The 16975-nt window shown below is 41.8% G+C and overlaps 1 protein-coding gene across 4 annotated transcripts in view; it reads left to right on the top strand.

The window, feature by feature from the left end:
- Positions 1–5916, top strand: part of jmjd1cb (jumonji domain containing 1Cb) — a 103546-nt gene extending 97630 nt beyond the window's left edge. For all 4 annotated transcript variants that reach the window (XM_026350989.1, XM_026350988.1, XM_026350991.1 and 1 more), the window contains 14 exons: positions 45–197; positions 635–724; positions 1007–1131; positions 1283–1517; positions 1626–1846; positions 1954–2310; positions 2413–2581; positions 2712–2802; positions 2963–3093; positions 3213–3335; positions 3526–3665; positions 3783–3959; positions 4544–4675; positions 5242–5916. In XM_026350989.1, the coding sequence (XP_026206774.1) occupies positions 45–197; positions 635–724; positions 1007–1131; positions 1283–1517; positions 1626–1846; positions 1954–2310; positions 2413–2581; positions 2712–2802; positions 2963–3093; positions 3213–3335; positions 3526–3665; positions 3783–3959; positions 4544–4675; positions 5242–5334 (2237 nt within the window). In that variant the 3' untranslated portion in view covers positions 5335–5916. The remainder of the gene's footprint in view (positions 1–44; positions 198–634; positions 725–1006; positions 1132–1282; positions 1518–1625; positions 1847–1953; positions 2311–2412; positions 2582–2711; positions 2803–2962; positions 3094–3212; positions 3336–3525; positions 3666–3782; positions 3960–4543; positions 4676–5241) is intronic.
- Positions 5917–16975: the final 11059 nt, after the last annotated feature.

Below are 16975 nucleotides of genomic sequence, written 5' to 3'. Positions count from 1 at the left end.
ACCATTGTTATCATTATAAGTTAAACCCGTTTTGTGTTTTTCAGCCAAGCTGGCGTGGAAGCGAGCCGTAAGGGGGGTGAGGGAGATGTGCGATGCCTGTGAGGCAACACTCTTCAACATCCATTGGGTCTGTCAGAAATGTGGCTTTGTTGTCTGCCTGGACTGCTACAAGGCCAAAGAGAGAAGGAGCTCCAAAGGTCAGTACTGCGTTTGGAAAGGCAGAAGACCAGATAAGTGATTGTAATCAGAAATTCTTGCTTGCACTTGGAACAAAGAAAGGGGGTGAAGTGACTAGCATGAGTAAGGCCTGGACTCTTACATTAAAGGTAGCTCCAAAGGTCATACAGTCTTAAACATCAAGTTGTACTCGCATCAATAGAGAAGACTTTGTGTACTTTACTTCTACTGTCACATTGTTTCGATTTCATGGTTTTTTGTTCTAGCAGCACAGGTGGCAAGTGACACATCAAACTTTGTAAAATTGTAAAAAAATACCACTTATGTGTATGCATGTTTCTGTTCCTACCCAAGTCATAGGCTGGAGAATGCAACATGGTCAAAATGTGTGTGAGTGATTGTATTATTGTGGTTATTGTGGCATCATACTTGTGTATTACTCTCTCTCTCTGATCAGATAAAGAACTCTACAGCTGGCTGAAGTGTGTGAAAGGCCAACCTCATGATCACAAACACCTGATGCCAACACAGATCATACCTGGCACAGGTACAGTACCAGCTGCTTTCTCTTTATCTGTCTGTTGACTTCATATGTGAATTCCTTTCTTATTCTGAGTGGCATTTTTGGAATGAAGTAGTGAATACCCTAAAAGTATTGGTCTTAGTTTTAGTTTTTAGTTGTCTGCTATAGATAATAAGCTCTGTCCATGTATCCAGTATAATCACATTACTGTTTCACGATCACTGACTGGGTCATATGGATTTAAATTAAACTCCAGGTTTTTCCCCTGAAATGATCAAACTCTGCTGCATCTTTTCCATGTCTTAGTACTGTCCGATTTGGTGACGTCTATGCACTCTCTGAGGGAAAAACATTACATCCCCTCCCGCTGTCTCTGCACCAACAAGCAGAACCTCATCACCAAACTACCAGCCACCAATGGAGTCTCACAGGTATTAATGACCACATTTGCTTGGGGCAATCAAAATAAAGTAAAAAAATAAAATAAAATTTTGATCTCTTTTGGAATTGTTGATGTGACACCAACACGTGGTTTCAGTTTTATTCCTAATACAGTATCTGTGGTTTGCTCCTCCTTGCAAGGTTCTGCAGAATGTCCTGAACTGCAGTAACAAGCTATCTCTTGTGAAAGCTGAGCCGGGCTCTCAGCAGAACTCTGATCAAGGAGGAACTAAGGCAGAGACCAACGGAGGGGGTGGCGGAGGATGCAGTCCAGGCAGTGATGGAGGAAACACTCCTGTCACCCCACCAGAGTCCCAGTCACCTCTGCACTTCCTGGCTGACCTGGCAGAACAAAAATCTAGGGAGGAAAAGAAAGGTGAGGGGGGGGGAAGGTTAAAAATCAGAAGGCTTGTCATCTTTATCATAAATGACTGATCAATAACCTCTCCCTCCCCTTCCTTCTTCTCTTCTTTTTATCAAACAGAAAACAAGGAGTCAGTGTTGCTGGGTAAATCACTGAAGGAAGACAAAGAGGGGGACAGCCTGGAGGTCCTGCAGCAGTGCAAAACTACCTCACTGGTAGCTAACAGTACAGAGCAGGGCTCCACACTCAGAGACCTGCTCACCACCACAGCAGGGAAGCTGAAGCTGGGCTCCACTGATGCAGGCATCGCCTTTGCACCAGTCTACTCTACTGCTTCACAGGTACACGTGTTTCTGATGTTAATTAAAGCAGTAGACATGTTTGCAGAATTTCTTTTTTTCAAACTGAATAGGAAGTATTGATCTTTTTTTCTACTCTACTTCTAAAGTCACGCAAAGGTGGGCGGACCATGCCTAATATTCTAGATGACATCATTGCTTCAGTAGTTGAGAATAAAATCCCCGCCAGTCGCCAGAGCATCGCCACTAAGCTGTCAATCAAGCAAGAACCTGTCCCTCCAGGCAACAACAACAACACCAGCACCACCCCTTCTACGGTTTCTGAGGATTGCAAAGCAGACAGGAAGAAGTCAGCTCCTGTTACTGCAGCTGTTATAGAGGAATCAACCAATCAGTATCCAGGAATTCCCCACTGCTGGTTAAACAGCAAACAGTTACTATGGCTCAAAGATCACCGCAACCAGAACAACTGGAAGCTGTTCAGAGAGTGCTGGAAACAAGGACAGGTACATGGCTGTTGTCATAGTAACCATACTCTACTAACTGTAGTTAGCATATACAAACGTGCAGATAATAACAGCTATATGAATGGGTTTGTGTTTGTGCAGCCTGTGCTGGTGTCAGGGATCCACAAGCGACTGAATGCCAGTCTGTGGAAGGCTGATTCCTTCAACCAGGAGTTTGCAGACCATCAAGGAGACCTACTCAACTGCAAAGACCAGGTGGTGTCCAACTCTGGGATCAAGGAGTTTTGGGATGGATTTGAAGACATCACAAGTGAGTGCATTTTAACATCATCTCATTCTTCTGGTTTGATTAATCAGACAGCCGCTTAGGCACAGAACAAGCTCTGTCATTGATAAACACTTATCAATTCAGTCTGACCAAAGTCTTCATACCTGTTCAGAGCGGCCCAGGTCCAAGGATGGAGAACCTATGGTCTACAGACTAAAGGACTGGCCGTCTGGAGAGGAGTTCATGGCCCTCATGCCCTCAAGGTAAACATACACACAATAACTGTTGTTTCTGTTCATCCTGACAGCAAGAGCCTGTGCGAGTAAATCTCATGCCTTACATGAGTGTGTTTCACAAGCAGACATCTAAACATCCAAACACAATACAAACCTTGTGAAAGATTCCAAGCTTGTTTTTTTGTAGATATGATGACCTGATGAAGAACCTGCCCGTGCCAGAGTACTCAGATCCAGAGGGGAGCCTCAACCTGGCCTCCCACCTGCCTTCATTTTTCGTCAGGCCAGATCTCGGGCCGAGACTCTGCTGTGCATATGGTAAAGAGGAAACTGCCAGCATGCAGTAATGCTGCTTAATTTACTTACTTAATTTCCCCAAGTGGAACTTGTTTTGCAGAAGGCACTCACACAAGCATATAAAATATGTTGCCCTGTAGGTGTAGCTGCATCTCAGGACCAGGACTTTGGGACAGCCAACCTTCATGTGGAAGTCTCTGATGTCGTCTCTGTTCTGGTCTATGTTGGGGTAGCCAAAGGCAACGGAGTCCTATCCAAAACTGGTAAGACGGGAGTCTGTTAAAAAGTGAACAGACTTCTTGTTTTCTGTCCCAATAAGTTACACATCATATTATAGACCTGTCATAAATAAAGACAGATTGATGCATTGAAAAATGCAACCCTTACAGTTTTGTAACAATTAATATAAGTAGATAAGCAGTGTTTAAAAGTTGAGTGTGTGTTTGTATGTAGGAGTCTTAAAGCGCCTGGAGGAGGAGGATCTGGACGAGGGGGTTCGAAGGAGGCTCAAAGACTCCAGTGAGACACCAGGGGCACTGTGGCACATCTACCTCAACAGAGACATGGTCAAAGTGCGAGAGTTCCTGCACAAGGTCAGTACCCAGATAAAACATGTTCTGTAGCTGCTGTTGCTGTTGCTGAAAATATCTGTGCTGTAGTGTTGACCCCACTAACACCTCTCTCTCCCTTTCTGCCACCAACCACCCCAGCTCTGTAAGGAGCAGGGAGTGGAAGTCTCACTAGACCAGGACCCAATCCGAGAGCAGGGTTGGTATCTGAGCAGGAAGCAGCGTCAGCGGCTGCTGGATGAGCATCGAGTCCAGGGTTGGACTGTCGTTCAGTTCCTGGGAGACTCAGTTCTCATACCAGCAGGTTCCATGTACCAGGTATTTCATACACACACAGATCATCTCAATCAACGTGTGACTGAAATGTGAACTTGTACTTTTTATATTAGGCTTACATGTTAGACAAAACTGCACGTGTTCATGTTTCATTTAAAAAAACTATACTATTACCATCAAAGCTAATACTACTAAAATTGCTCTGGGCAAATGTTCTGTAGCAGCAGTTATAAGTCTGACTTGTCCTTCCCAGTGTCTACATGTCTGTCTTGGTCTCTAAAGCAAATAGGAAGATTTTTTTCTTTCAGTATAATCAATTGAAAGTAGTGAAGGAATCACCCTGGGCTTGTTCTCGACTTACTCTGAATGTAATGCAGAGATTATACAAATTATACAAATCAAACCTCATCTGAACGTGGCTATATATTGATTTTCCACCACATGGCACCACTTCAACTTATCTTAACTTTGCTCACTTTTAGTAATTACTAAATCCTGCAGTACTCATCAGATCTTAGGTGTGTTCAGCAGTGTATGTAGAACCGGTCCCGATCCTTTGTGTGTTATTTTGTGGGTCTGTGAACCTCTCGATAGTCTTCTCACATTCTCTCCTTCCTGCCTGCCAGGTCCAGAACCTCCACAGCTGTGTTCAGGTCATCAATGACTTTGTCTCACCTGAGCATGTGGCCAACTCATTCCAGCTGACCCAGGAGCTCCGACCCAATAAAGAGGAGGTCAACTACGAGGATAAACTACAGGTGATAGACCACAGCTCAGTCTTCTGTCAGTTGTTAGACCAGTGAACATTTTGCTATTCCAAACAGTCGCATCATCAATTTTTAAATGGCAACTTGGCCCTCTCTATTCTTCACACATCTGTGTGTCAGTCTAAAATAGGGGCGGAAAGCATGGCAGAGGGTGAGTCATCATCAGTGATGTTCTCTTGACATCTGAGTACACTCCACACATACTCATCATCTCAGAGAGAGAGGTGCAAATGTGGTGTGAGTCACCATCCATCCCTTGTCTGTATGTTGCGCAGTGTTCACACTGACAGCCAATCACTGCGGTTGGTAGTTCTGTTCTTTTAAAGCAGCTCCACACTGAATGCCCTTTAAATGAACACAAAATGTGCACAAATTAAAAAACCCTTATCATCACAAGTAATAGTGGAGTTGTGTGAAATAATTTTAGTGCAGTGATTATGTTTGCACCTGAGAAGTGTGCAGTATCGGCAAGTTCTGTTCACTGAAATTACTCTTATTATATCGTGATAATATCATGTGTCTAATTCAGAAAATCAATTACATTTTTATGTCAACAGGTGAAGAACATCCTATACCACTGTGTGAAGGAGGCGGTAAGCTCCCTGAAGAGGAGCGCCTCTGAAGGAGATGACGAGGAGGAGAACTCCTGATGCCTCCGTCAGCCTCGCCCATGCCTTCTAGAGCGGGACAAGTCTCTCATCACACCGTCCACACGGAGGACTGTGTGATACAAGTGCAAAATGTGGTTGTGTGACTCGGGAGGGGATGGGGGCTCGCAGTGTGACGAGCAAGAGGTACCACCTCCGTTAGCCCAAAAACTACAGTGCCAAGAGAAGACAAACTTGAGATGAGAGGCCATTGCACTGACAGGGGTTAAACCTTCAACACAGCCTCAGTGTTTTCTAAAGTCACAAACAAGAGAGGAGGCCTTAATAAAGCCACTAAGCTGCAGCAACACAGCTCACTCCACAAACCTCCACTGAAACCCTACGGAACTCGAAGATCCTGTTTCTACAGAACTGTAAGCAGTCGCAGCAGCAATGATGGAGAGACTCACTGAGGGGCCCCCTGACCCTACCCCCAGAAGATCTTGCTGATCACAACACCAGCAGAAAGCAGCATTGGGAGCAAAACTCTCACCTCTGATGAAAAAAAACAAAAAAAATCAGCAGTGTCTGCTCCTTCCTCATATATTCATCTGTTTCCCTCTTTCATTCAAGTTCTGTCTGATGCTGTTAATTCTCTCTTCATTTTCTCCTTCACACCGATCGTGTTTGATCTCCTCTGTGAAGTTGTATTTATTTTATAGCTCTATGATAATGCAGAGTTAGCATTAATGTAAATGTGACTGTACAGTGTCTTTTTTTTTTTTTTTTTTTTGCTAAGTTGTTTTTAGTTGTAATACGGCTCTACTGTGATGGAGGACACACACACACACATACGCACACACCAGCTAATGCCTGTAAATTTGGGAAATAATGATGCTCTCACGTCCTCATGCCATAAATGCATTTTTTTGAAAATGGCCTGCCAAACTCTTGTAAAAAGTGTGTAAAGTTGTATGATGTAAAAACAAACAAAATGGCTTCTACATGTCAGCATTTTTTTGACAAAGTATTCGCTGTAAAATGGAGACATTTACAAAAAAACAATATTTATTTAAATCAAGAATGAATTGTCCTGTTTTTCTTTTAAGATTTACTATGGTGAACTTTTAAAGATGAAATAATGACAGATTTAAGTATAAAGTGTAAATATATACATATATACATTCACTGAGGTATTTTTTTAAAACATGGCTTGCTTCAATTTCAAATTTTAAAGTGCAAGTGTTAACATGCTTTGTACATTGAAGTTCCAAAAGGGTTTTACATTTTCCATTAAAATGGATTTATCAAACATCTGGTGTCGTGTTTGTGCTACTCAGCGCAGCCACTCGGCTGAAAAATAAATATAATTTAGATCACTAAATAAGTAATCGGTAAGATAATAAATAGGTGAATATTCTAGTAAATACTAAAAAATACAAATATGTATAGATAAAAGAAAATTGTTATACGCTAAAATAAAAGCATAAATATATAATTGTGATTATTTTAACAGTGTTATACGCCTGTTTCTACTTTTAGTTATGATAAAAACAATGTTTGTTATGAAACAGGATGTGTCTTCCGACATGGTTGTAATGAGGTAAAAGTAATGAAGTTGAGATGTAATGGAGTAAAAGTAACAAATCACAGTACTTGACTATTTGTATTTGATTAGTAGTCCTGAACGAAGATGCAACAGTTGTTTTATACATTTACATATAAAAGTGAATTTATCCTTTCACTTAGCTTGCATTGTCTGATGACACCATTAGGTGGTGCTGCTGTTCCATGTTTTACTCAATGAAAGGTTGTTCAAGTTCTGCACAGAAGTATAGCTGTGACACATTTACTCCGCTATAATTCAGGGAGGGAAATATATCGGCATGTACAGTAATTACCTCAATTTCCAGCTGCTGCATTAAAATGACGAGGACATAAACGCATCCACTCTAATCCAATAATACACTGCCCGTCCAAAGAAAAAGTAATCATCTGGATTTAACTAAGAAAATAGTTAAGAGCCTCCCATTGGATAATTACTGCATGGATGATTTTTTTAAGCTGGTAACAATGTATTTAACCCTAACTGATGCAGTGAGTAGCTTCTCGTTCAGAAGGGTCAAGTTATTGGCATGCATCAAGCAAAGAAAACATCTAAGGAGATTGATGAAACTACTAAAATTGGGTTAAGAACTGTCCAATGGAGGAAGGTCAAGTGGTCTCAAGGGTCCAGATTTATCCTGTTGCGAGTGATGGGCACATTGGGTAGGAAGAGAGTTGGGTGAAGTGATGCATCCATCATGCCTAATGCCTACCAAACAAGATTGTTGGGGCAGTGCTATGATCTGTGTTTGCTGCAGTTGGTCAGGTGTAGGTTCAGCATTGTTATGTGCACAAAGAATGAGGTCAGCTGACTACCTGAATATACTGAATGACTATGCTATTTCATCAGTGTATTTTATCTTACCTGATGACACAGGCATATTCCAAGATGACAATATACATTTTACAGTGTTTTACTGTTTGTTAGGAACAGTAGCAGACAGTATCTATTCATTCTGTTTGTACAGTAATAGAAGACAAAAAAAAATTGTTACTGCCACAGCATCACAGGGAATGCATTCTCTGGCTGGACATACAGTACCACTCAGGCCTCCTCTATCACAACTGTGCTCATCAGGGACAACTGGGTTTGGGTAAAGTGTGTCATGCAGAGACATGCAGTGCTCAGGCTTCAGCAGAAAAATGTAGAAATCCATTCTAGTTTTGTGAATTTTTGTCTTCATGTTACAAGTGTTTCTTGCTGTAATCCTGCAAATTTTAGGTGTTTAAGGTTAACAAAGGTCATAAATTTAGTTCAAATATCAACACATAGAAAACTAATTTTCACGCTTCTGAGATAACCAAACTGTAAACAGTGCTACTAAAACAATGAATGAAATCCATGTTTATGTACATGAAATGCTCTAAAATCCAATTTTAAACCATATACACAGTAAAGGATATTATTCTTTTTTGAGTTTTTTGTTGTGAGATGATGCTAAGAATCAGTTTGGGTGGAGGTGGGGGGGGGGTTCTCTCTCCTCTACCTTGGAGGGGTGAGGTGCAGGGAGAAGCTCATATTTTCACCCAAACAAAATGTTTGGAAGTAAATTGATGACAGAAACTATAGAAGCTACAGAACTAATTGTAAGTAGAGCAGAGAGTGTCCTGTTTAATGAAACCTGGAAATGAACAGTAATGCTGTTAGACCATTCCTTTGGTTTTCAGTAGAAATGCTAGAACAGTGGCATTTTGTAACCTCCAGATACAACAACTGTGATGGAACATATACAACAGTACAAGATTGATGATATACCAAAGCTGATCTGTGTGGCAGGTGAGGTTCCCTATCTCCATCTATTCTCCATATGACTCACTCACTCCTTCTCTCCTATTGTAGCTGACGTTGCAAACATACATATTACCCTGCTTTCCCTCCTCCTTTTGTTCCCTCTTTCTTTACCTTCTCTTTTCTCACATTTCTCTAAACTTCCACATTTCTTTTCAACCACATACAACTCAGGTGTGTGTGTGTGTGTGTGTGTGTGTGTGTGTGTGTGTGTGTGTGTGTGTGTGTGTGTGTGTGTGTGTGTGTGTGACAGACTGACAGCCTGCTTGCAGTCAGTGTGTACAAACAGAAACTATTGTTCAAAGTGAGACAAGGTGTCATAAATCTTGTGTGTCGACAGCCGGCAGCTTCCTGCTGCTCCTCCCAGTCTGAGGCTGGAGCAGAGACACCACCGTGTGACACAAGGGACAATAGTTCAGAGAGAGACGTCCACATGTTCCTGCAGGTTGTATTTACAACATTTTAAATTCCTACCCTATGAGTGATCTACACTGTGTCCTCCTCCCTACTGCTTAGGAGCTCTTTTAAGGCCTAAGATGCTTTATTCTTAACTTTAAGGGGAAACTTTTAGAAAATGTCATAATTAGGGAGTAGCACTAGCTCAGGTGGTGGAGCAGTTGCCTACTGAACCCCAGGGTGAGTGGTTTGATTCCCTGTTCCTCCTGGCTACCTGCTAAGGTGTCCACTGAAACCCTGTAGTATCTCTGACATATCATCTGGCAGCTGTCCAACAACAATGTCCCCAAAGGCATCAGTAAAGTATTTATGGTTATTATTATTAATTTCAAGAATCTTGCTAGAATTTCCCCACTAGGAGCAATTATTAGGCTCGCTAACAACAGCTTGTTGTTGTTGTGTGTGTGTGTGTGTGTGTGTGTGTGTGTGTGTGCGTGTGCAGCATACCTCCATTTGGATAACTCTGGTTTACTTTCTCTCTCAGTCAAGTGAACCACAGACGGACCAGTTCTTACACAGCTGTCTCTTACATTCCTCCTGCCAGCTACACAGATTTTAAAACATATATGAAATTGCACACCTGGGTTAGAGAGAGGTTGAAGGAGAAAAAAAGGAACTGTACACCTGTAGCTGTGACGAAGAGCATATTCACATATTCACATTTCAACAGCAAAGACATGATGTGACCTGAAAACCATGAACTGTTGTCATGACCTGAACGTCAGCATGTAGAGTGCAGCACAGGTAATGTAAGCTGTTCATCAGCTGACTGTCAGAGGCTGAAGGTGTCACCTGCTGCTCACAGTCAGCCGGCAACAAATCTTGCAAACAAGACCAAGCATCCAGTGTTATGCAGTCTGACAGCTTTGTGTGAGTGTTTCCACATATGCTTTGATGTCGGTGCAAAGACTTTGGCCCCAGAAGCCAGCTTTGCCAGCTACTTTAGGCTTTCTCTCTCATATGTGGTGAATATGACATGACCACCAACTATTAATACCCTCAAAGTTTGTCAGAGGAGCTTGGAACACATAGTAACTCAACAAAGCACAGGACTTCCACACAGGACACCGGAGTTCAAGTCCAGTATAAACTAAACTTACTGTGGATGTTATTTTCACCAGTAACGTGACAAATATTTGTTTATGTTTATGCATTTGCATTGTTTTTAGTAACCGTACAATGTTTATTTTGTTCCTAAATCTAACCCAGAGGTCTTCATGATTAAGCACAGCTAAATCACGCCGTTTGCATGGATGTAATCTAGTCGCGAGATGCAAGCCATGTGATGAACGTCATGCGAAGTTAAGGAAGCAGTAACCTTTAAGACAAGCATTCATTTTTACTAAGCCTAACCATTTTTTTTTTTTACTTAGCTCCTAATTCCAACCAAATATCTTTGTTTGTAAAGTTGTCGTCCAGCTGTTTTTCGCTATTTAGGGTGAAAATTAGCACCAGCTGCAATTCTGATGCTTTCAAAGAGTGCAGTTCTAACACTGAAGTTGTGTTGGTTTAATGGCAAGAAAAAGTATGTGTGTTGGCCTTTCATGGTTTTCTGCATTAATTTATCATAAAATGTGACCTGATCTTCATCTTAAGTCTAAGAATATTGACAAATAAATTTTGCCTAAAATGTGAACACAAAGAAATTCTGATATTTCATGTGTTTATATCTTGTTTTGGGTCATTGCCATGTTGCATCGCCCAACTTCTACAACTTTAATGCTGTGTTACTAATACAGTCACTAATATGACTCTGGCTATGGCTCTCACACTACAAAACCAAACTAGTGTTCTCAGTTTTACAAACTTCACAGATGATTTGGGGAAAGCTCTGGTTTCTTCATAGTGCAGAAAAACTTTTGGACCTAGTTGAGCTATTGGTTCACATCAGTTTTGCAAACAAGCATCTGCTCTTTCCTTGGATGAGGACATGATTCAAGGATGTTTTAAGTGCACTGGATCAGAGTGACCTCATAGGTGGAGGCTAGTAATAGGATGAGTGATGCTCAAAACGTAACCTAAAAGATAACAGCTGGAAAAAAACAGTTGTTTGGACAGCTGAAAAATCATGATTGTGCTACTACAGGGTTTTTGTCCAATGACATCTTCATATGTGTCCAGGAGGAGCCGGAACACATACTATTCACCCTGTGGTTCATGGATTGCTCTACCAGCTTTGAGCTTTGTGTGGCTTCATAAAATACACACAATAATCCTATTTGCTAAAAGGTTTTTAAAACAACTTAACAGCTTTATCTTTGCATTTGTATGTATGTGTACTAACGTGTGTGGGTTGGGGGAGGCTGCATATGGCAGAGAGGAGACAGGAGAGGTAACAGGGGTAATGGGGCAGGGGGATGCTGGGTGGGGGTTAAGGCTACATGGAGAGGGCTGGGGTAAAATTGGGGTGAGGGTTTAAGTTAAGGGCAGAGGGGAAAGAGAGAAGAGGAGGTTTGTGAGTATGCTTGTGCGTGTGTGTGTTTGTCTGGCTATCATTGTGAGGACCAGTATGAATTTTTAACCTTGAAGTAAGGACCTTTTTACAAAGTGAGGACATTTTAGCCAGTCCTCACAATGGGTAGGGTGTTTAAAAAGCAATTTTGAGGTTAAGACTAGGGTTTTAGGGTTAGGGTTAGGTAAGGATTATGTCAATAAGTGTCCCCACAATGGCTGCCATACAAAAATGTATGTGTGTGTGTGTGGGTTGAAGAGGAGGGCAGACAAGAGGCTGCCTGTGTGTTCCTGTCCTCTGTATGACCCCCTCTACTTCCAAACGTGAATGGTATGTTCCCATCTTGCCGTGTGTGTGTGTGTGTGTGTGTGTGTGTGTGTGTGTGTGTGTGTGTGTAACATAGTATAGCTGTACAGATGACGGAGCATGTCGTGTGTATCAAGCATATGTCTCTATTTGTAGATTGAGGCTGAACCACAGAATCTGATGTAATACTACATTTGACATGTGATCAGATTAAGATGTCCATCCTGTGTTATTTGATGCTAAAACACATCATAATGAAAATATGTTTTCTTGCTTTAGAAAGAAAATATGTGAACTGACCCTTTAAAGGTTAAAGGCTGTGTGAGTTTCCCAAAATCTTTGCAACAGATCAAAATTCAGTTCAGATTTAATTTGCTTTAGTTTGTTTTATATTTCACTGGAGTCTTTTGATTACAGTTTCAGTTTGATATGATTTAGCTGAGTCTGAACATTTTTGAGGATCAGTGTGGTGTGAACCAGAATCAGAGCAACAAGTGTGTTGTCTTGTTTATGATGGTTTGGTGCATCTCCTCCTTTCTTCTTCAAACAGTGTGTTGGTGTGTGCTGCGTGTTGGGCATCCTGCCGACATATCATTGTCCCTTTAATGGAAATTTTAAAGATGCCTTAAATCAGAGGTGCCCACACTTGTTCAGCATGCGAGCTACTTATAAAATGACTAAGTCAAAATGATCTATCTACTATAAAAATGCAAAACATATATTTATTTATAAATACATTGAGTATTGCAGTAATGCATTACTTGTATGAACCCATATTGTGCAACACAACCCTGTACATTTTTTGTCATTACCTTACTCTGATGACTTGCACTGAACCGAAATAATTCGTTGGCTGCCTTCGCTCTTGTGGTCAGCTGTGAGTAAAATCACTGCTGTCTGAATAACTGGGATTTTAGTTCCTTCACCTTTCTCTTTCTCAGCTCCCTTTTCAGAGGGAAGTCAGTGTCGTAGTTTTTATGAACAGTCGCTCTCCACTTCCCTTCTTTGGAATAACAATAGTGGACTGGCAGATGAGGCAAACGCATTTCGAATATGACATTGTGAATTAAAAGTCCTCCTCTCTTTCTGTATGGAAATGATAGGTTTAGGGCTTCTTTTCTTGATCCAGCTCCCCCACTTATTTTTATACCCTTTCCTGAGTTATAATAACTCAATAAGCCTTTCTTGAGTTAGAAATAAATTGGAGGCTAACTAGGCAACTCGGTAGCTTGATAGAGTTTTTGGCGCGGTTGTTTGCGCATGCGTGGTGACCCATGTGTCAGAAAAGGTCAGATGTCAGACTGGCTGCCCTGAACGTCAATCAAGTGATAAATGTCACAGTGACGATAGATGATAGGCTGACGTCTATGTTTTTAATGCTACGCGATCTACCCACAGTACCTTTGCGATCAACTGGTAGATCGTGATTGACGTATTAGTCACCTCTGCCTTAAATGACCCTGGTATAGAGCCTGTTTATGGGATTGAGGAGGTTTACAGGTGCGTGTTTGCTTGTGGTTCGCTCTGATAACTGATCTTCCTCTGAATGATTACAGAAGGGGGGCAGGACAGCATGTAGGGGCTAATGATGTGGAGATGACCCCCAGCCCCATTTGTAAATAATGAGTGTATCAGTAATGAAGACATGGGTGTTTACTCAGTACACTATAGTACTCTTTACTCCTCCAGTAAATACTACCATCCGCCACATACTGCATTTCACACACACACACACACACACACACACACACACACACACACACACACACACACACACACACACACACACACACACACTCCAATACCTGCTGTGCTGGGCTGGCAGCCATGTAGCAGACTGCTGCTTTCATGCTCCACAACGCTTTACCGGAACTCCAACTTGCAGTGAGGCAGGAAGGACAGGTGTGTCAGTGTGTGTGTGGCTCTCTTTCTGTCTCTTTCTGTTCAAATGTGTGTGTGTAAGACTGACCGTGTGGAACTGAAAAATCTTTGTGTGGTTATGTGTCTAACAGTGAGCAGAGGTCATGTCTCAGTTTGACCACATTTTGATGTGATAGCTCATGGTTACTTTTCAGGTAAAATGATAAGAGATGAGATGATTATTGTTGTTTACGTGTTGACCCAAAAGTCTGCAGACAAAACAACAGATTTACCAGAGCTCCTGTGTGTTCAGCAGAATAAAATATGGATCAAATCATATAAAATAACTTTATTAATCCTAGAGGGAAGTTGTTTTGCCTTGTTACAGTTGTTCTCAACACAGAAAGAAAGGAATGGAACCACAACCAGGAAAGATCCACAGAAACACAAATACAGAATATCATCAATACAGAAATCTCAATATATATATATAAAGAATATGTGAGATGGATGAGAATAGATCATAGTTACAATTACATGACAAGAAATTGTCAGTTCCTTCACCCCTTACAGAGGGGGGAGGAATTGTAAAGATTGATGGCCACAGGTAGAAACGATCTCCTGTGGCGCTCTGTGGAGCCCTTAATGTTGATCAGTCTCTGGCTGAACGTGCTGAGTAGGAGTTTGGACAGCATCCTCCTACTCAGCTACAACATATAGCAGAGCCAGCCCTCCTGAGCTGTTTGTTCAGTCTGTTAGTGTCTGCCACCTTCATGTTACTGCTCCAGCAGACCACAGCATAGAAGATGACACTGGCCACCACAGACTCATAGAACATCTTCAGCATCCGCATCTGGCTCTGAGCCTTTTTGTACAGTATAGTTTGTTGCCCAAGTACACTCCCAGGTATTTGTGGGCCTACTCAGCTACAACCTCCACCTTCTCCATCATCAGCTCCTTTGTTTTACTAATGTTGAGTTGAAGATGGTTGAGTCCACACCAGTCAACAAAACTGTCCACCACCACCCTGTGACGTCTCCACCTTACATCCTACAACTGCAGAGTCATCATAAAACTTCTGAAGATGACAGGACTCTGAGTTGTACCTGAAGTCTGAGGTGTACAGGGTGAAGAGAAATGGAGACAGAACTGTCCCCTGTGGAGCACCTGTGCTACAGACCACAGTGTCAGACTCACAGTTCAGCAGGCGGACATACTGTGGGTGGTTGGTGAGGTAGTCCATGATCCAGGAAATCAGGGGAGTGTTAACCTGCATGTTTTTTAATTTCTCTCCCAGCAGTGCAGGCCAGATGGTGTTGAATGCACTCGAAACATTTAAAAACATGATTCTCATTAAGCTCCCAGGCTTGTCCAGGTGAGTGTAGGTGCGATGGTGCAGATGTATGATGGCGTCATTCACTCCAAAATGGGGTTGATAGGCAAATTGGAGGGGGTCAAGTGAGGGTTTGACCAAAGGTTGGAGGGACTCCAGGATCAGTGTCTCAAAACCCTTCATAATATATGAGGTCGGAGCCACTGGTCTGTAGTCACTGAGGACACTGGGACAATGTAGTTCTAACTTTGATCAACATTCACTGTTTACACTGGTAATAACTTCATTTACAATAAAGCAAACAGATCTACTGCTCGACTGTAAATAAACTGAAATTCATTGTGCTAAATGCTGTTGTGAGAAATAAACTGTTGGAAAACAGAGTGCTCATTAGAAACAGCAAGCTTCCGGCCTGCAACATGCAGTTAGTTGGTTACAGCAGAGACTGACAAGTCCAGGGCAGGCAGCAGTAACAGACAATACACTTTTGCCCTGATATACAAAAAGTTTGCGTGGACTAAATGCAAACACACCTTCACATCTGGCAAACATCTGGAAGAATGCAATTTAGCAATCGCTATTTTGGGATGTTAGTAAATCAGGGTAGTAATATATTCTACTAATTTAACAAATCATTGCTACATTAATTAATTATCAGCCAAGTGATAAAAATATATCATGTACTAATATTCACTGAAAAGATGTTAGTAAGTTTTCAGAGCCCCCTAGGGGTCATGTAGTAGAAGAAAATATTTATGCAATGTGTTAAAAAAATGAGTGTAGTGGCAGAAAAAATATTACGTCATGGTGGCAGAAAATATTTTGGTGAAGTGGTAGAAAAAAATCCCTGCTGACAACCCCTGCGCACATTAACCAGGCTGGCTAATCTGAGCATAGACCCATGAGGTGAACACTGGCCAACAGCCACAACTGTACAGTACATGTTGATTATGTACGCCAATCAAGCATAAGGTGAAGTGACTACTTCCTCATCATGGCACCTGCTAGTGGGTGGAATATATCAGGCAGCAAGTGGACATCTTGTCCCCAAAGTTGATTTGTTAGAGGCAGGAAAAATGGGCAAGCGTAAGGATTTGACTTTGACGAGGGTCAAATTGTGATGGCTAGTGATGACCAGACTGGATCTGAGCATCTCCAAAACTGAAACTGTTGTGAGGTGTTCTCGGTTCCCAATGGTGAGTATCTATCAAAAGTGATGAACCCGTGAATTATGTTTCTTTTACATCACGTAGATAGCTGGGTGTGTGCTGCTTACGTGGGGAACACATAGCACCAGAGTGCACTATGGAAGGAAGGAAAGCCAGAGGAGGCAGTGTGGTGCTTTGTACAATGTTCTGCTGGGAAACCTTGGGTGAAGCCATTCATGTGGATGTTACCTAAGCATTGTTGCAGACCATGTACACTCTTTCATGGAAGCTGTATTCCTCAAACAACAAGTTTGAGGTGTTGACTTGGCCTTCAAATTCCCCAGATCTCAGACCAATTGCATATCTGAGGGATGTGCTGTACAAAACAGCAACTTACAGGACCTAAAGCATGTGCTGCTAACAAATTGGTGCCAGACGCCAGAGAATCTTTAGGGGTCTAGTGGAGTCCATGCCTCGATGGGTCAGGGCTGCAGCAAAAGAGGATCAGTCTGTATGCATTATACATTGAATTACATTGTATAATCATAATATACAGTATTCTGGTAATACTTTGCATGTTCTCCTTGTGTCTGTGTGGGTTCTGTGCAGCTACTTCGGCTTCTTAAATATGTGTGTATTGTTGGAATGTTGCATAGATCTTGTCTTGTCTTCTGTCTTTCATAAATGTGTAACCAGGTTAATCAGCTTTTTACAAGAGCATATGTGCACTACAAAGGCTGGATAAAAGGAGAGAC

Source organism: Anabas testudineus, chromosome 19 (genome assembly GCF_900324465.2).
Source record: "Anabas testudineus chromosome 19, fAnaTes1.2, whole genome shotgun sequence".
Lineage (NCBI taxonomy): Eukaryota > Metazoa > Chordata > Actinopteri > Anabantiformes > Anabantidae > Anabas > Anabas testudineus.
Note: the sequence above shows the minus strand (reverse complement) of the source record. Positions and strands in the feature narration are given on the sequence as shown.